General features: G+C 45.0%; 1 protein-coding gene across 3 annotated transcripts in view; it reads left to right on the top strand.

Annotated features, from left to right (window-relative positions):
* DOCK4 (dedicator of cytokinesis 4) overlaps nt 1–20,254 on the top strand; it is a 481,793-nt gene that overhangs the window by 256,451 nt on the left and 205,088 nt on the right. For all 3 annotated transcript variants that reach the window (XM_075558568.1, XM_075558567.1, XM_075558566.1), the window contains exons 9-11: nt 12,900–12,981; nt 13,819–13,879; nt 18,705–18,837. In XM_075558568.1, coding sequence (XP_075414683.1) covers nt 12,900–12,981; nt 13,819–13,879; nt 18,705–18,837 — 276 coding nt within the window. The remainder of the gene's footprint in view (nt 1–12,899; nt 12,982–13,818; nt 13,880–18,704; nt 18,838–20,254) is intronic.

Genomic DNA, 20,254 nt, shown 5'->3' with positions numbered 1-20,254 from the left:
TATGAATGCTGCTGTTTCCTGGGAGACAGTATCCCCAGGGTCCGGCGGTGTTTGCAAAAGAGAAGGCAGTTCGCCAGCGGCATATTGCTGGGCTGAGTGGTGCTTACATGAGGTGGTGTCCCCAGCAGAGTGGTGGTGTAAAGCATTTGTTTCTCTTTGGCCTTCCATAGAGTGCGAGAAGACTTGGAAGTATGTTTTACTCTTTACCTGTGTGCTGCTGAACTGGCTGCGAGTCAGCAGCTAGCTGCATGGTCAGCAGTTGAAAATGACCAACCTAGTTAGTTTGTAGGGGAAAGACGAGGCTTTCTACTCTCATACAGAGTTACAGCCATGAAAACCCACAGGGCCAGTCTCCTCTGTCGCCATGAGTCAGAATCGATGTGGTAGCAGGAAGTTCAGTGTACTGGTGGGAAGGTCTTAGGCTCAGGACTAGGTAATATTTCAAGTGGTTTTTTTGTTTTTGTTTTCTTTTGTTTTTCAATGCCTGGTCCCAGGTGCCTGCCAAGTAGTATCCATTGGGACATCTGTGTTCCACTGAATTTATCCAAGTTCATTTTACCTGCCAAAAATTTATAAGAGCCAGTGATTCAGCATGTATTTCATTAGCAAAAAGATACATTGCATCTATAAAATTGTACAAACAAGAAATGATTTGGTCATGAAAGGGTTTTCACTGGAGAGAACTCAAGGTGTCTTAGTATGTCAGAAATATTATGGAGTTGTTTTGTGTTGCATGGTGCTAAGTGGAGCCATCCTCTCAGATCTCAAGGGGCACATCATTTGCAAAGACTGTCATGCTAGAAAATCGATTCAAACGGTGAGATAAATCTATATCGTCTCATGCCTAAGTATTTCCCATTCAAGAATAGTGCAGCCTGATTAAAACAGACACACCGTGTTTATTTCCATTGATCGTGGCTGGGTTCCGACGTTTAGGAAATCATTGCAGCTCAATCATTCAGCAGACTTAACTGGTGCTCTTCTCAGGGCCTGACCCTGGTCTGCTCTGAGGCAAAAACCACCGGAAGAACTCTGCCATTTCTATCAGGCACGTGGTCGAGAGCAGCTGGAAGCCAAGGCTTTGACTCAAAGATCTTAGAGATTTTCTGATGCAACTTACAGTTTACTGATGTTCTTTAAAATCGGTAAGTTGAGACCTTGTAAGGTGGTACTTCTGTACCACACCATTGTCTGGTACGCAGCCTACATGTCACAATGCTATTGTGCCGTTAAAGGCAATGTTCTAACCGATTCCACGCCTCAGGCTTCTTTGCAGGCTTAGGAAACGGTGGACCTCGTCTATGAGGACCATCTGCCCTTTGTTATACACAGCAGGGTTAGCATCTCCGTTCCGAAGCTTTGCTGCTTCATGCTGCTTAGAGCAGCACCTAATCGCAAGAAAATACAATCACTTGGGTCATCTGACTAATAAACAGTGTTTGACGAGGATGAAGATAGTTTTCTTTTATAGCATTGTAATGAATAGAAAAATTACCAGTAGGCAGTTTAAACAGAAACTTAATTCTTTTGAACAATAGAACAACCTTTTATTTTTTATTTTTTTATTTTTTGTGTTTCTCAGACATCCTTTTAGGATGATAAATGCATGTAAAAACTATTGGTTTTTTCTTTTTCTTTTTTTTTTTAACAATTTATTGGGGCTGATACAATTCTTTTCACAGTTCATACATATACATACATCAATTGTATAAAGCACATCTGTACAGTCTTTGCCCTAATCATTTTTTTCTCTTTTCTTCTTTTACATTTTATTAGGGACTCAAACAACTCTTACCACAATCCGTACATATACAAACATCAATTGTATAAAGCACATCCATACATTCCCTGCCCCAATCATTCTCAAGGCATTTGCTCTCCACTTAAGCCCCTTGCATCAGGTCCTTTTTTCCCCCCCCCTTCCTCCCCTTTCCCCCCTCCCTCATATGCCCTTGGTAATTTATACATCGTTATTTTGTCATATCTTGCCCTATCCAGAGTCTCCCTTCCCCCCTTCTCTGCTGTCCCTCTCCCAGGGAAGAGGTCACATGTGGATCCTTGTAATCAGTTCCCCCTTTCCAACCCACTCACCCTCCACTCTCCCAGCATCGTCCCTCACACCCTTGGTCCTGAAGGTATCATCCACCCTGGATTCCCTGTACCTCCAACCCTCATATGTACCAGTGTACAGCCTCTGTCCTAGCCAGCCCTGCAAGGTAGAGTTCGGATCATGGTAGTTGGGGGGAGGAAGCATCCAGGATCTGGGGGAAAGCTGTGTTCTTCATCGATACTACCTCACACCCTAATTAACCCATCTCCTCTCCTAAACCCCTCTATGAGGGGATCTCCATTGGCCGACACTTGGGCCTTGGGTTCTCCACTCTGCACTTCCCCCTTCATTTAATATAATATATATATACACATACATATATACATATACACATACATACACACACTTATATCTTTTTTTTTTTTGCATGATGCCTTATATCTGGTCCCTTGGGCACCTCGTGATCGCACTGGCCGGTGTGCTTCTTCCATGTGGGCTTATTTGCTTCTGAGCTAGATGGCCGCTTGTTCACCTTCAAGCCTTTAAGACCCCAGACACTATCTCTTTTGATAGCCGGGCACCATCAGCTTTCTTCACCACATTTGCTTGTGCACCCATTTTTCTTCAGCGATCCTATCATGGAGGTGTGCAGTCAATGATATGATTTTTTGTTCTTTGATGCCTGGTAACTGATCCCTTTGGGACCACTCGATCACACAGGCTGGTGTGTTCTTCCATGTGGACTTTGTTGCTTCTGAGCTAGATGGCCGCTTGTTTATCTTCAAGCCTTTAAGACCCCAGTCACTATCTCTTTTGATAGCCGGGCACCATCAGCTTTCTTCACCACATTTACTTGTTCACCCACTTTGGCTCCAGCCGTTGTGTCGGGAGAGTGAGCATCATAGAGTTCCAATTTAATAAAAGAAGGTATTCATGCATTGAGGGAGTGTTTGAGTAGAGGCCCAAGGTCCTTCTATAAATATAGACACATAGATCTATTTCCCCATCCTCCTATATATATTTGCATGTACATGTCTTTGTCTAGACCTCCATGAATGCCCTTTGACTCCTAGCTCTTTCCTCCATCTCCCTTGACCTTCCTCCTGCCCTACTACCATGCTTCATCGCCACCTGGGCTAGAGTATACCTCTTCTCTAAGCAACCTTACCCTTGATCATTTCCCACCAGGCCTGCCACTCCCCCTTCTCTACCATTTGGGGTCCCATGTTTTTCCCTTGTCCCTGGGTTTGTTAACACCACTTCCTTACCCCCGCTACCCCCCCACCCCAAGTCCCCCCGGAACTGTCGGTCCCATTGTTTTTCCTCCAGATAGTTCATCCAGCCTGTCCTATTCAGACAGACCTGTGGAGTCACTAACATGCACGAAAACTAGACAGAGGAACACAAAGCAACAGTATACAACCAGACAACAAAACAACCAAAACAAACCACTGAAAAAGAACAGAACAAAACAGCTGTTCTCAGCCCAGAGGGAATGAGCATGCATCAGAACAGTGGTGATGGACATGACTGGGCTTTTAAACAGAGGGGAAGCTGTCAGGTCTATCGTGACTTATTGCGTCAGGCTCTCCCTGGAGAAGGCCTGCTGGATGCAAAGCCCCAGCAGGATATTGAACACAGAAGATTCGGAGTCCTGGGCAAGAAGGCCAGCTGGTCTCTTCGCTTGACCGCTCGAGGGTGCTCTTCATTTGGGTCTTTGTTCCTTCCTTCTTTCATGCACCAAAATCCACAGTCCAGCGGCCACCCCAGAGCTCCAGCACACCTTCCACCTCTTTCCCTAGAGGCGTTTCCCTGGATTGTGGGCTCCTTACTACACGTGAGGGAGCTGCTTGAGTGTTGCCATGTTCAGTTGTTATTTGTTGCACAGTGACTGTCTACATCACAGTGTGTTGGAAGCATCGGGCATTGCTGGTCAATCAGAAAAGATTTCAGATGCAGGAGAGGCTGTGACTCATGACACCTCAGATGCCTTGTCCTTGGACTATGTGGTCCTCCTATGATGGCTCTGGGGTCAGCCCTCGTGACTACCATTTTACCTCATCTTTCCATCCTATTGCTCTCAACCACTTCTTCCTGGGTACCTGGTGCATCTCCCTTCACACCTGCTCAGTGTGCAGGAGAGATGGACTGCTAACCCGACAGACAGCAGTGTTATGCTTAAGAAAAGTCACGGTACTTTCTCGGAGATGCTACATGAAATGTCTTTAAGTACAATTGGTGTATAAAAAAGAAATATAAAAGAGCAGGACAGTTTGGCCTTTTTCTACTCTTTCCCATAGAACTCCATTGTCTTAATGTGTTTTCTCTCATGTTATCATCACTTCCGAAGACCATACGTTTATTTTTGGCGATGTAATGGTTTAAAGGGATTATAGCGGTATTCTCTGTAATTGTTTGTAGGTTGATCAACCTCCTAATTTCTTATAACCCATGGTTCCGCCCAAGATAATATTGCCCGGTCATATATTCTTGTATCAGATTGCACATTTTAACTTTCACATGCTTTAAAGCACTAGGCAGTAGCTTTCTCACATGGGCTAAGCCATAAAACGTTAGCCCCTGGACCCACACGTGTGAGCATCTCTTTGGTATTTGGCCATCTGCATCTTTCAGGTGTATTGTCTTTGCAGTCAGCAGATTGCTCTTTAGGGCCTGACCATGATGCTCTGCTATCGAATGCCTGTTCCACGCTGGGTGGACACGCAGGAGCATTCTGCTCAGGAGTGGGAGAGAAGCTGTTACAGGGCCTTCACGTTTCTATGACTCCCACAGTATTTGCATCTCTGGGAAGAACATTTCTACAAAACAGCTGTTGAAATGCATTATTTTGTACTAATGAGACCATTGAGAATTCAGGTCTGCTCAGACCATCAGTCTGCTGAGCACTGATAGGTTTTGGCTTTATTTTTGGTTGTTTTTAATGTGACATTTTAGTTATTTAGTTGTTATTTCACCCTGAAAACATCCACACTAAACATTCTAGGTTCCTATGAGAGTCATCTTCGTTGTTCATTTTTGAAGTCCTCTGTTCTTTCTAAGGTAGCATAGCATTGTGATTAAGAATCAAGACTGGAGTTAGAGTCTGAAAATTAATATTGGTACTTTATCCTTAACTGGCCATGCAATGCTACCTAATACCTCCAAGCTTCAATTTTTCTCTCCTGTGATATGGGGACACCAGGGGTTCCTAGCTTATAGAATAATTTGAGATTAAATGAAAATGCACAAATGGCAGTGTCTAGCAAGGGGTATATACCTAGTCTTACTATGCTTTTCCCAAGGGCAATGCAGGAGATTCCCCGTTACTCATTTCATTGGCTTGCTTTTCTCCACTCCATGCAAGAAGAAGGTTGATTATAAGTAATAACTAATTGTGATGCATTATTCTATGTTGTTTCCAAAGAAAGACGCCAGCCTTGTTGGTGTATAATACAAGGGATTATAAGGACTCACACAAAGAAATCATATGGGCATGAAATTTCTCTTGCAGTGAAGTTTTCTTTGGCAGAACATGGTAGTAAGTGGGGACGTCAAATGATGGTTTTCCTCTACTAAAGCAATATTGATTCCGATTGCTTCATGCTCCTAGATAGATGTATTACATTCACTTCTGCATTCCTTAAGACAAAGGAAGACAGATTCTAAGTAAACAGCACTGATGTCATTGCAGATATTTCCATTATTGTTGTTGTTGGGTTATTGTTGTTGTCAGGCCCACTGATTACATTTCAGCTCCTAGTGATCTCATGTGATGAGTCCATATGCTCCGTAGGATTTTCCAGCCTGGAGTCCTTCTGACAGGTCTTTCTCTCGCTCTCCCACCAGTGTTTGGGCTCATGGCCGACAGTGCTTGTCTGATGTGTCATCAGAAGTAGAATGTGCATGAGCAGCTGAATTAAACAGCATGTCCTAGAATCTGGAGGTACCACAAAGCGAATTGAAGTGAATTATACATCTGGTGGTGAGGCACCCTTGACTGAAGTGGCTCTTTAGAGAATGTTATGCATTTCCCTACGTGAAGTGAAAGATAATTCAGGGAAGGGAGGGGAAGTTGAGAAGGAGTTAAAGCCGCCAACTTACTTGGGGTTTGTTGTGTTTATCTTAAAAGAATGCATTTGTTTAGCTGGCATCTCAGTTACCCACTGCTGCTATACCAGAATATCACAACTAGACAGCTTTAACAAACCGAAATGTGTTCTCTCTCAGTTCCCGAAGCATTTGTTCAATATGGAGTTCAGGAAGCTAAATTCAAGATAGGGTATCCTCTCAGAAACAGCAAGGGGAGCAGTGACTTGTGAGGATAAGGGGGGGGGCAACGGGGGAAAGGTGAACACATGGCTGTGTTGACTGTATAAGCCACTCGAAGGGAATGCGCACTAGAATTTAAGGAGAGTGGATACATGGGATGGTGTAAGTTATATATATATAATAATATGTGTATGTATGTATGTATGTATGTATATATAATTTACTGAGGGTTCTAGGGGGTGGTAAGATGAGGAAGGGAGAGGGTAAAGATGAGCTAATATCCAGGAGTTCAAGAAGAAAAGAAAATGTATCGAAAATGATGAGGGCAGCAATTGTACAATTATGCTTGATCAAATGGAGCTATGGATTGTAACAATATTTGTAAGAGTCTCTAATTTAAAAAGAAAAGAAGTGTTTAATTCCGGCTACCACCTCTAGGGGAAGGCTTTCTCTGTGCTGCCCTCGGAGAAAGCCCATGTACCCTTTTAGTATCTCTGGGCTCAACATACCTTGGAGATGTCCTTGCGTCTTGACATCATTCTACCCTGGGTCTAGGAGCTTCTCAACGATGGAACTCCAGATCTCAAAGATGTGCTTCGCTCCCAGCTCTTCTTTTTTGGTAGTACTGAGGTCTCTCCATAAAAGCCCTGGTGATATAGTGGTTACTGGATCGCTAACGTCTGTGGTTCAAAACTACCCTCAGGACAAAGCTGGGACTTTCCACTCCCAGAGTTACAGTCTCAGAAACCCCGAGAGAGGGGCAGTCTACCCTGTCCTGTAGGGTCGCTATGAGTTGGCATCAACCCTGCGGCAGTGAGTTTGGTTGGGAGGTCTCTCCTCGCTCTGCTAAGTTCACTCTCCTTTTGTCTCTTAGAATTAGGGTTATGACCTGAGTAAGGTGCTGCATCCCAATCTAGTGCCCTTGGAATGAGTTCATTTATGACATGAAATCGTATCATGGAAGATAAATGCATAGTTACTTACCTTCCAGTCCACTAAGGATCATGGCTCAGCCAAAGTGACACATATTTTGAGGGACACAATTCAATCCATGACAATCAGAGAGTAGTTATTAAACATCAAGATCCAAGCAAATTGCTGCCTAGCAGATGGAGCATGAAGATTGACCATCACGGGCTTGTGCTCTAGTTGTTAGCAATGAAGTCGGAAAGAAGCCCACAAACGTCCTAGGATTAGAGAGGAGAGCGCACAAAGGTGAGGATGCAATGCAGGTATGTCTATCTTGTAATAGGACACAAAAAATTCACACCGCCTCGCTTTATTTTCTAAAGAGATGCCTTTAAGCTTAAAATACAAGAACAAAAATACCTTTGCATGTGGTGCAAAAGTCTAAGTGAGAGAGGTCAGAGAATTATAGATGCTCTAGAATGAAACGCCGCCAATGTGTTCCATTTCTCCTCCTGTTCTGCATGGGGACATGCAACAGCAAAACATGCGTGAGTGCGCGGGTGGGTAATTGTAATTCAATTGCTTCCAAAATGGCTTGCTATACTTCTAGAGCCATTTGCTGATGAACTCGTTGCTGAACACCAAAGCTGGAGAACAAAGGATTGAATTTGTATAGGAGCAGCATGTTACTAAATGTTTATAAAGATTTGGTTTGAATTGGCCTCAGTGGTCCGGCCTTTGCCCTGCCATCATAGACTCTCCAACAGCACATTCTGCCGGAACTGGGCTCCCTTGCACCTCAGATGGTATCGATGTGTTTGCCTTTAAGCTGAGAAGGTTGGTCGAGCATCAGCGTCCTCTGGAGGTGTGATCCCAGGCTGACTTGGATGGGTTTGGACTTTGAGAACTAATGTTCACAGGAGGTTGTTCAAAACCAGGCAGAACAGAGAACACGCTAGTCTGCCTTTGGTGGGTCCATGTTTGCTAAGTGGCTACCGCAGGATAGAGCCCCCTTTCCTTCTTGAGAAGCAGAACGTCTAGAAGTGCTGGACATACAAGTACAGTCAAGAGGCCAAAATTAAAACAATAGCAACACGTGCCTCTCTTTGGAATTAGAATTCCAACATATCAGGTGGCAAAAAAGAAGTCTTCCAAATTACTCTTTTTCCCTTTTAAAAGAAAGACAAGGGAAAGCACATGATTTGCTTCTCTATAGTGCTCATCTGAGTCTATTTTTATCTGCCCCTAAGCCATGCTTAAGTTAAAGGATATGCCAACCGCTTAGTACATATTGACATTCTTTCTGAAACAGGATATGATATGGGCTAATCCTGCATAACCAGGATTCTGTCTAGACTAGTGAAATTAAAGTAGTGACAGAGATAAAGTGGTGTATTTCTGAAATGGGATACTTTAGGACACATTGTTTTTCCAGAGCACTGATGGAACCTGGCCATATGGAGCCGTGTAGTCCAGCAGGATAAAGATCAACGTTTGGATATCTAGAATAAGAGAGAGGGCACCCTCCAAAAAGCCAATTTTTTTTTTCATGAAACTATGTTTTTAACATTTTTTACAAAACGACCTTATCACCTTCAAAGTACTCTCCAGTACATTTACTATATTTGTCAAATCTGCAATGTCATTCTTGAAACATTTTTTAAACTCATCTGTTTGGATGGCTGACAGCACCCCCCTGATTTTTTCTTCATCTCTTCTACATCATCAAATCGCTGTCCTTTCATGTCCCTTTGCGTACGAGGAAACAAAAAGAAGTCACAGAGTGAGGTCAGGCGAGTCAGGTGCATAAAGCAAGAGAAGCATGCTGCTTTTTGCCAAAAACTTGACACCCTGAGATGGCTGTGTGAGCAGGTGCACTGTCGTGGTGGCAACACCAGTCCCCGTCTGTCACAAAGCAGGCCTTTTGTTGTTGTGCACTGTTCAATCTTTGCAGAACCTCTAAATAGAAAGTTTGACTAACATTCTGATCTGCTGGAATGAACTCCAAATGCCCTACAAGTCGACATTTTTGCCAATTAAGGAAATTAGTGGATGTCTAGAACAAGGTTTGTCATCGATCAACATTTCACATTTTTTGAAATGAGAAAACCACTCGTTCGCATGAGTTTTCCCCAGAGAGCTGTGCTCGTAAGCTGTGTCCACCATCACAATAGTCTCCGTGGCATTTTTCCCAAGCAGGAAACAAAATTTCACAGCGGTACGCTGTTCCCTTAACTTGGCCAACACAAAAACGAGGTTTGAGCGAAGCTGCTTTTACAAAAAAAATTCACTGTGACCAGAGAGAACCTTCTCAGGCAATGCCACTGGGTGCACCAACTCAACATGGGTTGCCTGATGCTCACCTCGCTCTGTCCAGTGCAATTCCGTTTTTGTTTCCTGCGGTACCCACTTCTATACACAGAGTAAAAACATACGACTTGTCTTTGATACACAGTTTGGCTCTGTGTCACACTGGCGTTCATCATTTTAGAATGGCCTGTTAGAAGGTCATAGAATGCTTCAGCAAGGCCTTCAAGCAGAAGTACAACGTGAGCCATGTGAGCACGACTTGCAGTCAGTTCCGGGGCAGTGACGGAGGTGGAATGCTCCCTGTCTGTGATGCAAGAGAACGAGAAGTTGTGGCATTGTTTTGTTCTGTGCTACAAAATATGATCAATAAGTACCACATGTTCATAAGTGGCTTGTGTCTAGGAAGCAAAGCCAAGTACCTATAGTCGGCCTCTGTTTTTGAACACTTTGAAAAGTGTTACAGAGTCCTTGTGCAGCAGATTTGCCAAATGTAGTGAGTGCCTCGTTTGATTTCTTGGCTGTTGCTTCATGGGTGTCGATTGTGGATCTAAGTTTAAGTATAATGACAATGGTAATAATAATAATAATGCCATTGCCATTAAGTAAGTTCCAACTCCTAGTGACCTTATATGAGATTTTTGGGACAGATGGTTTCATTTTTCTTCCATGGGACAGCTGGTGGGTTTGAACAGCCGACCTTGCGTTTAGCATTCCAAGACTTACTCTTATCACACCACTAGGGCCCCTGTGCATACAGTGAGGATAAAATTAGTTAATCCATGTGACGTCTTTATCAGCGTCCTTGTCAGGTGGTGAATTTACACTACCAGAAAGAAAACATTATCTAACAAAATGATTATTAAAAGTGTCATTCCTTTATGCCAAAATGAAGTTTTTCAGTTTCTTTTATTAAATCTTGAAAATCTGAAATAAGGATGACTTTTCTTTCACTGTGAAAAGTACTTACAGTCATTTCTCTGGATTGCAGTCAAAGACAATTGGGTGATATTAATTTAGCTCAGTGCCCCAGGTTGTCGCTGTCACTCCCACCCTCCTCCACTGCTGAAGAGAATGTGAACTTGAGTGTCCACTGAGGACGCTTGTAGCAATTTGTATTCTCTTCCTTTTGTACCTGCTCGGTGGGGGTGGGAGGGTGTGAAAATAAAGACAAAGGTAATAGGTGTGGAAATGTGTATTGACTGCCAGTTCTGATATGAGAAGTAAAGAATATACATAATGAAAGAAAAAGAATTAAGACATGTACTGAACAATTTTAAATATATGCACCTATATTTAGATGACAAAAGAGAATAAATCAATGTCCCAAGCAGCCATAAATTCAAATCCCTACGCTGTTTCACTCACTCACTCACTCATCCCCCCCCCACTCGCTCCCCGCCATGAATCGATGCTGACTCTTGGTAAGTCTATAGGACAGGATATTGCCTTGTTGGCTTTCCAAGACTGGCTCCTTACAGGATTAGAAAGCCTTACCTTTTTCCAGTGGATGGACTGGTGGTTTTGAACTGCTGACCTTGTGGTTAACAGCCCAACACATAACCACTCCACTCCCAGGGCTCCTGTTTGCTATCTTAAAGATCTGTTTTAACACCATGCATCTCATATTAGGAAAACTCCCTTTTTTGGCAAGAATTTCTTTGAAAAACCTAATTTTTCTTTTGAAGTCTCTTATCGACAGCCTCTTTGAAAGCATCATCTTTTGATGATGTTCAACTATCAAAAGATATAGCATCTGGAGTATTAAAGACTTGAAGGTAAACAAGTGGCCATCTAGCTCAGAAGCAACAAAGCCCACATTGAAGAAGCCCACATGTGATCACGAGGTGCCAAAAGGATCAGTTATCAGGCATCAAAGAACAAAAATCATATCATTGTGTGCTCACCTCCATGATACCATTGCTGAAGAAAAATGGGTGCATAAGCATATGTGGCAAAAAAAAAAAAGCTGATGGTACCCGGCTATCAAAAGATGTAGCGGTTGGGGTCTTAAAGGCTTGAAGGTAAACAGGCATCAAAGAACAAAAAATCCTATCATAGTGAATGGAGGGAGTGTGGAGTGGAGACCCAAAGCCCATTTGTAGGCCACTGGACATCCCTTTACCGAAGGGTCTCGGGGAGAGATGAGCCAGTCAGGGTGCTATGTAGCAACGATGAAACATTCAACTTTCCTCTAGTTTCTAAATGTTTCCTCCTCCCCCACTATCATAATCCCAATTCTACCTTACAAATCTGGCTAGACCAGAGGCTGTACACTGGTACAGATAGGAACTTGAAATGCAGGGAACCCAGGGCGGATGATCCCTTCAGGACCAGTGGTGTGAGTGGCGATACTGGGAGGGTAGAAGGAGGGTAGGTTGGAAAGGGGGAACCAATCACAAGAATCTACATGTGACCTTATCCTTGGGGGATAGAGGGTGAAGGGTGAAGGGAGACGCCGGACAGGGAAAGGTATGACAAAATAATAATTGATAAATTATTAAGGGTTCATGGGGTAGGGTGGAGTGGGAACAGAGTGGGAAAATGAGGAACTGATGCCTGGGGCTTAGGTGGAGAGCAAATATTTTGAGAATGATGAGGGCAAGGAATGTACAAATGTGCTTTACACAGTTGATGTATGTATGTGATAAGAGTTGGGTGAGCCCCTAATAAAATGATTTTTAAAATGTAAAAAAAAAAACCCAAACAAACAAGAAAAGAAAACATCATCTTTTATGTGAACCATTGAGTCACAGTTACAGAGAACCTATGGTATTTCCTAAGGCGATTGATTGGGGCTAACATCCGGATGTCAAGGTCATCTCAGGGTCATGAGCATCCCCTAGGTCAGGTCACCACAGCTCATATCACTTTAAAGTGTTAGTGACTCTCCTTTCCCATTGGTAGGGGATGGAGGCTGACTGGTCTCAGTGTTCGAGGCTCCTTTCTTAACCAAGAATCCCCCTCAGAAAGAAACTTTGGATGTTGAGCGGATGGGCTTGTGCGTGTTGAGCCTCCCTGCCAGGAGGAAGGCCATTAGGAAAGGAGGGACCCCCGAACCAGGAGTTAGAGGAGACCACAGACCACGCGGTCGGAGAGGTGGGATGGCAAGGAAGGGAGGACACTAGGCCCATGGACCCAACACAGACAGAATGGAGGAAGTGACGACGCAAACACGCGGTCAAAGCTGTGATCTCAGGACAGAACAGTTAGCATACAAAAACATGCTTTATTTTGAGCATGTCTAATTTGCTGTGGGAACTCTCAGCAAAAACACCCATTCACTTGCGCTTTTATTTCAGAAAAGGAGTGAGTCCCCCTATATCACCTAGGTCTCAAGTGTGCATTTTTGCTTCTCTTGCAGCGAGAGGTTTTTCTTGCGGCTGAACAGAAATGGGCTCCCCAAGGCCCCGGATAAGCCGGAGCGACACTGCTCTCTCTTTGTGGTGAGTTAGTGGACCTGGCCTCATCCGCCAGGCGGGGTCCTCCCTTTGGGCTGCATCTTCTGTAGCGGAAATGAGTTGTGAGGGCACAGCGTGAATCTGCGTTAAACCCTACAAACCATGCACAGTGCTGTTAATGCCCAGAATCCTGCTACCACCAGCCTCAGTGGTGTTTTTGTGTCCTTAGTGCCTGCAAGGGGGGAGCAAAGGTAAAGATCTCGGGGAAAGCTCAAGGTTGTGCCGGGCCTCCAGTTTCAAGCTGAACAGACATTGATTGTGACCATGCCTTAGCCAGGCTTACCTGCCTTCATCAGCTGTGCAGACACGTGGCAACTCAACATGACTCCCTTTCCCTCTGCTATGTCTGCGCATGTCTTCCTCACTTGAGTAAAGACGTCAGGCCTCTCTGAGATTAATCATGACTGCTCAGGGGCACCCACTTCCAGTGGTGCCCAGGGCATGCGCCATACCTGCCGTGGGCCTCTGAGCTCCAGAGTATTTCTGTGCTGGGACTCAGCGAGGCACCTTGTGTTTTACATATCTTTATTAAGTGTTTAGAGAATGGGCCAGGGAATGAGAGTAAATGGAGAACAGAAGAGTGGGTTTTCCTTCCAGAGGATTCCTGGATATCCGTAGCCCTGCAGCCAGCTCATCATAGAGGTGCTTTTGTTCCAGGATTGGAACCATATGCTTGAGTGATGAAAAACAGAAAATCTCTGTGTGGAATGTCTGGGTTCCTTTGCTGTTACTTGGGAAATTAATGCAGTATGTACCTGTAAATGCTGGTGTGTGTGCGCTTTACCAGTTCAAAACTAACCAAGCTGTGTTTGTTGTTGGTAGGATTTGGGTAGCAGCGAGCTCAGGAAGGACGTCTACATCACCGTGCACATTATTCGCATTGGTAAGTATACCAACCCTCGTGACCCCTGGGCTGGCGGCAGGTCCCCGGGAGAAACCTCACCGAGAGCCTTCATGTGCTTGTGATGCACTCGGGATGGGGTTCTGAAGGAAGTCAGGGCCAATTCTAAATCCAAGAATCATAGGATTCCAAGAATCATAGGCCTCTCCAGCCTCTAACACCCAACCTGCCATAAATGGAGTTGGGTCTCTTTCCAAAAAGTGTTGGGTAGTTTCTTGTTTCATTTTGTTTCAGATGAGTCAGAATTTTGATACTTGCTTTTTAAAAATTCTAATTTCTGTTAGTCAATGACAAGAAAACGTTCTGGAACCGAGTTTCCTAGCAGTTTGTGAACGCTCTCCACCCATTGGCGTTTTCCCAGTGCTGATTATCTATCACGAAGCACGCGTCTAGGAGAAGCTACAACTAAAGGGTTAGGCAATACTGAATCGAAGATTTTTTCCCCCTTCTATTTATACATTGTCAGTGTATTAAAGGGTGTGACCAAGGCCTACATAGAAAAATAAATGTGCCCCTCACCTTTTGTTGCTCCTCGCTTCCCCCACATTTGACTTGACCGCTGAATTTGTGATAGGATGCCGTCTTCTAAGACGCAGACACGTAGCTAGATAATGAACTCAGTCAATATACCAGAATGTGCCCTCCCACTTTAAGCACTCTGTCAAAGCATACATTGAAGACAGTGTTGCTAGGTACGATGGATATGAGATAGCCTCCACAACTTTGCTGCAAAAACGAGCCAACTGGTAACGGGGAATTGTGTCCCCCTTCTTCACTGGCTGCGCTGTATTACTCGCATGGGAGCACTTCTGTAGAGAGGAGTATTTCACCAGGCGGCCCCCCTGTCGGCCTCTGTCTTTGTCATCTCTGGCTGTTTGCGCATGTTAGCCACATCTTGCATTGAGAGAAGCTGTGCCATTCAGTTCGATATAGATTTTTTTCCCTTTATTGTTTTCTCTCATAACAATACATTCTGCAAACCCTGTCCTTCCGTGCCGTTTCCCACTTGGGAGCTGGTAGAACAAGAAGCAAACTGTTTGTAAGTGAGTTGCAAGGCAAATGTTGTGAGACCGAAGAGAAGTTTGGATGCAAACTGTCGTGTGTTGGTAAGCGCATCCCCCCGCCTGCTCCCAGGATGGCAGTGAAGCAACTTGTTATATAATTCTGTGATTTTCTTCATATCTATATAGAAATATATCTATATAGGTGTGTATATATACTCACACACACTTTAATTCAAATTTCCAATGGCCATTACAAAGTAGAATGTGGTTTTAGCTATCATCAGGTAAACATTTCTAAAATTTGAATACTCTCTTCCGCATTCCTGAGAGAAAATGGTTTTCAAAGTTTGTAAAAGGATATATAGAGGTTCGGGGTGCTAGGAAAACATGGACGGTTGGCAGTTCCGATCCATTCAGTGGCTCCAAGGGGAAAACACGTGGGCATCTGCCCCCTGGACGATCCTAGGCTAAGAAATCGAGTGGCGATGGCCGTGGCCTTGCTGTCATCCTGCCGCATACGGCTTCCAAGTTTACAATCTTTACAGGATCTGCTTCACACGGAACAGCTGTAAGTTCACACTATTGACCTTTCAGTTCACAGCTGAGCACTGAACCCCTATGTTAAGGGGGCTCTTTTTGCCATTCAAATATGAAGGGACTTCAGATTGTTCATAGAAGAACTAAAATGAGTATTTCCACGAGCATTTGCAAGCCCTCTTATGCGTGGGATTTTATTAGTTGTTGCTATTATTTACCAAGACTTTTGTGGTCATTATGTATTCCATGCTTCACAATAAATGTTGAACCCAGATGTACCTGCCCCCCAAGCTGCATGCGAGACTGCTGTTCGGAGGTTTATCGCAAAAACCTGCCGTGTGAGCGTGTTTACTGTGTGACATTTTGAAACTGCAAAGAAAAAACACTCAAGGCAAGACACTCTTCAGAAAGGTCTAGCTTTGTCGGGCAGCTCCTTTGATGCAGGGAAATGAAGGCGCAGAGGAATTGTTATCTATCAGCGACAGATGCTTTTGACTTTTTATAGAACACCCCCGGACCCGGTTTAGTGGGGAAAGGGCATGCCGACCCTTCCTGATTGCAGAGAGCCAGAGCGCCTCACTTCTGGGAATTTAAGCCCAGTTCTTTGAGTTGGATAGATAAGCAAGGAAAAGAGAGAAATTAATCATTGTATAGCCTTCTACTCAACCCAGTACTAAATTCTTGCCAACTCTTCCCTCCCCCTCTTTGGCTGGTTGATAAATATCTTGACTTCCTCTCCTCCTTCCCGCTTAGGATCCCCACTTAGAGAGTGCCCCCTGAAATCCACCCCCTAAAAGTGAATTCGTAGGAAGCCTAGTGTTGGCGGCAGCAGCAGGGCTCCTGTCAGCTGTCTGTTCAGGAGGGTGGCTGGACCAGGCTTGGTGTTCTACGCGGTGGAATCCACAGAGCCAGGAGGGAAACTGAAAATGGCGTTTGGGAGGACCTGTGTGGTCTGGCCACGTGGCTGGTAGGCTTCCCGGGTTCAGAGAGACAGAAACTGTATCCCAGAGTCTAGTCCAGTTGTCTCATGGCATTCCTCAATGTCCTTATTTTAGGAACCCCATCGCCCCTTTTGTGTCGTTTGAGCTGAAGTGAGTGAAGAAAGAAACGACTGCCCCCACAGGCTGCCCTGTATGCGCGCATAGGAATGTAGGGGTGGACGCCACTTCCGGAATGATCTGGTTCGGAGTCCTCCAAGCTTTTTTTTTTTTAATTGGACTTACTAATTCTTTCTTGCTATTAAGTAACTTTGGAAGACTCCTCCCAGAACTCTTCTAACGGCTATGGACTATATATTTAATATATTTCAACCCCGTACAACTTGTAGCAATATTAAAATAGAAATGGAGACTTTAAAAAAATTATTTTATTGGAGCCTCATACAACTCTTATCACAATCCATACATACATCCATTGGGTCAAGCACTTTTGTACATTTGTTTCCCTCATCATTCTCAAAACATTTGCTTTCTCTCTCCCACCTCTCTCCCACCTTCCCCATGAACCCTTGATAATTTATAAATTATTTTTTAAAATTATTTTTATTGTGTCATATCTTAAAAATGGTCCAACGTCGCCCTTCACCCACTTCTCCGCTGCCCATTCCCCAGGGAGGATGTTATATGTCCTCTGTTCCCCCTTTCTCCCTCATCTTCCCTCCATCCTCCTGGTATCACCACTCTCACCTCTGGTCCTGAGGGGTTCATCTGTCCTGGATATTCCATGTTTCCAGTTCCTATCTGTACCAGTGTACATCCTCCGGTCCAGCTGGATTTGTAAGGTAGAATTGGGATCATGATAATGTCGGGGAGGAAGCATTTAGGAACTCGAGGAAAATTGCACGTTTCATCGTTGCTACCATGCACCCTGACTAAATCTTCTTCTTCCCGCAGACCTTCATTTAGGGAGTGACCAATGTTTTGAATTTGTTGAAATTGGTTATATAAGTAGGATTGGTTGAGAAATCAGTTCGAACATGACATTATGAAGCATTTGGTTTACAGCTGGAATGCCTATCAAATCATAGGTTGAAACTGAGCCATGTGGGACACCATCCGATCCTGCAAAACTAATATTTGAAATTCTTCCATTCTGTACGTCCTAAGAGGAACTCCCTTCTTTTTACAATGTGTGTGTGGGCGGGGGGGGGGGCGTGTGGGTGTGGGTGTGTGTGTGTGGATGTGTGGGTGTGGGTGTGGATGTGTGGGTATGTGGGTGTGGGTGTGTGGATGTGTGGGTGTGGGTGTGTGGGTGTGGGTGTGTGGATGTGGATGTGTGGCTGTGGATGTGTGGGTGTGGGTGTGGATGTGTGGGTGTGGGTGTGGGTGTGTGGGTGTGTGTTTTGACTCTCACTGATCACGTGAGAGGGGTTAGGGCTGCTGTTTGTAAGCATTTTTTGGAGGGTGACAAATTGCACAGGTGGTTTACCTTGCTCCCCGAGGCAAGGAAACCACTTTAGGTCTTGGCACCCCTTCTTTTTCCCTGCGTCCCGCTGGTCTTCCGGAAGTTCTGGAGTCATCTTGTGCGATATGAGAACTGCGACCGCTTCTGGAGGTGCTGGCAGGCATGTGGAGACAGATTTGCCAGTTTCTTCTCTCTCGTCTTCTCCCCACGTTAACTTGTTATAGTTCAGCATCAGTGTAACATCTGCTTCCTGCCTCACAAATGATCTATTGGCAATTAAGTACCAATAATAAATTACAGCAGTGACATCTATCAAAGTGTTTAAACATGCGTGGCAGTGAGAGCAAGTTAAAATGTAATCATCTTCAAAGCCATCCGGAAGGATTTCCTTGTCTGCCTGAGTTTCGAACAGCCGGAGCAGTGAGTTACGAGGAGCCTGCTGCCTCATCACCGCTAAGTGCTGCCGGGGCTTCTTTGCTGCATTAGGAAGCTTTTCAAATGTTTCCGTTTCGAAGGTGAAATTTTAAAAATAACTATTTTCTGAATGATCGCTTTTAAGGGGGAAAAAGAAATAAAGCCAACTAGGCACCATTGCTGCCTGCAGTGGCCCCATCCTCCTTGGGGAGGCAGCTCCCAGATCGGATGGGCTCAGGTCCAGGTGCGTTGCAGGTGGAAGTCTCCGAGCTCATTGGCTGGAGAGGAGAATCCAAAATCCGAGCAGCATGCTCTGTCGCCCCCACCCCAGTGCTCTTTCCATTGCCCCGGTTCACACATCGTGGGGCCTACCTGACATAGCTGTACTGCGCCACTCGTGAAGTCGCAGCTCCGCGAGTGATCCCGCGGGCCTCGCTCTCTCCCGGCAGGTCGAATGGGGGCAGGAGAAAGGAAGAATGCCTGCAGTGTCCAGTACCGGCGCCCCTTTGGCTGTGCCGTTCTCAGCATCGCCGACCTGCTGACCGGAGAGACGAAGGACGACCTCGTCCTGAAAGTGTACATGTAAGAAGCGTGCGTGTGTTGGGAGACCCGGCGGGGGGTGGGGGGGGCGGTGCTGGTCACTTGCCGGTCCTACTGGTCACATGGGTATTGTCAGAGTAAGCAATGGGTTGGGCAGCTCAGGAGATGTGTAGATTGGTGACATCTCTCCCCGCAAATCACTGTGTGCACCTGTGACGGTGAATAAATACATGCAGAAGACATTGATTGTGGACTCTCCATAGCACTACTGTCCCCTGTGAATGTGGGGTTGAGTTTAAAAGATCTTTACCCCCAGACAGTTAATTCATCCTTGGAAAAGTGAGTTTATCTTCAATGTAAGTTACTTAAATCTAAGTAGACTTAAGAAAGAGAAGCTCAGCGATTTCCCTCCTTGTGCCATAAGGAAAATTACAGAACGCAGCCCAAGAAGTAAATCAAGTGTTGTTGTTTTTTGAAAGGCGTAGGATTTGGATGACTCTGCTTGCGTGTCTCCAACTAGTGTCGACATGGAGAGCTGATCTAAAGTGAGATCCTCAAGGCAGACCTGGGGGTTCCCCCGTGTCCAGTTTGAGAACCGTGTCGTGGGTGGGCTCGAGGTGCAAGCGAGCTCCCTTTCCTTACGCTGGCATTTGTGTTGATATGTCCACTTCCGTCCATAGTTTTCTCCTTGTTTCCATCGGTGGATGTAGGCCCCTGGCCCTGCAGGCTTGTGCTCTAGTTGTTAACAGTGTGGTAGGAAAGAAGCCCACAAACCCCTTAGGATTAGAGAGGAAGGGGCACCAAGGTGAGGATGCAATGCAGGTGTGTCTGTCTTATAAGAGGACACTGAACAAGAATTCACGCAGCTCGCTTTATTGAGTAAGTGTGCTGAGCGAACACAACCCTTGACGCACACCTTTCCTGATTTAAACCGTGCGGTGTGTCCTTGAAGCCTTTGCACAGAGGCCTCCTGATCCAGGTACAAGTTCCTCCTGAGCACAGAGACGGATTCTAGACTTCTCAACCTTCTCAAGGTCATTGTGTTTTGTTTGTTTTATTCGAGGGCACCCTCGATTTCACTGGTTGGGGTAAATCTGTACTACTCTTCATTCTAAACCCTCCTGGCGACTCAAAAACTGATAACTGAAGGCAGCAACCACCATTTTACTCTTCGTGCTAGGAAGTGGGTTAATGTTGGGCTCACTTACTACTTAATCCTCACAGCAAAAATATCCTCAAACAGATATTTTTACCTCAGCTTACATATAAGAGGGCAAAGAAGCCAAACCACTTGCCTAGAGTTGCACAGGTAATATGGAAACATGACAACTCACTTCTATCATGTGGATCCAAGGCATGGCAACCTATAGGATGGAACCGAATTGCTCCTGTGGATTTCTGTGATTGTAACTCTTCAAGGGAGTAGAAAGCCTCCTTTCTCCCGCAGTGCAGCTGGTGG

This window comes from Tenrec ecaudatus, chromosome 9, assembly GCF_050624435.1.
Source record: "Tenrec ecaudatus isolate mTenEca1 chromosome 9, mTenEca1.hap1, whole genome shotgun sequence".
Classification (NCBI taxonomy): Eukaryota; Metazoa; Chordata; class Mammalia; order Afrosoricida; family Tenrecidae; genus Tenrec; species Tenrec ecaudatus.
This window is presented reverse-complemented; position numbering and strand designations above follow the sequence as displayed.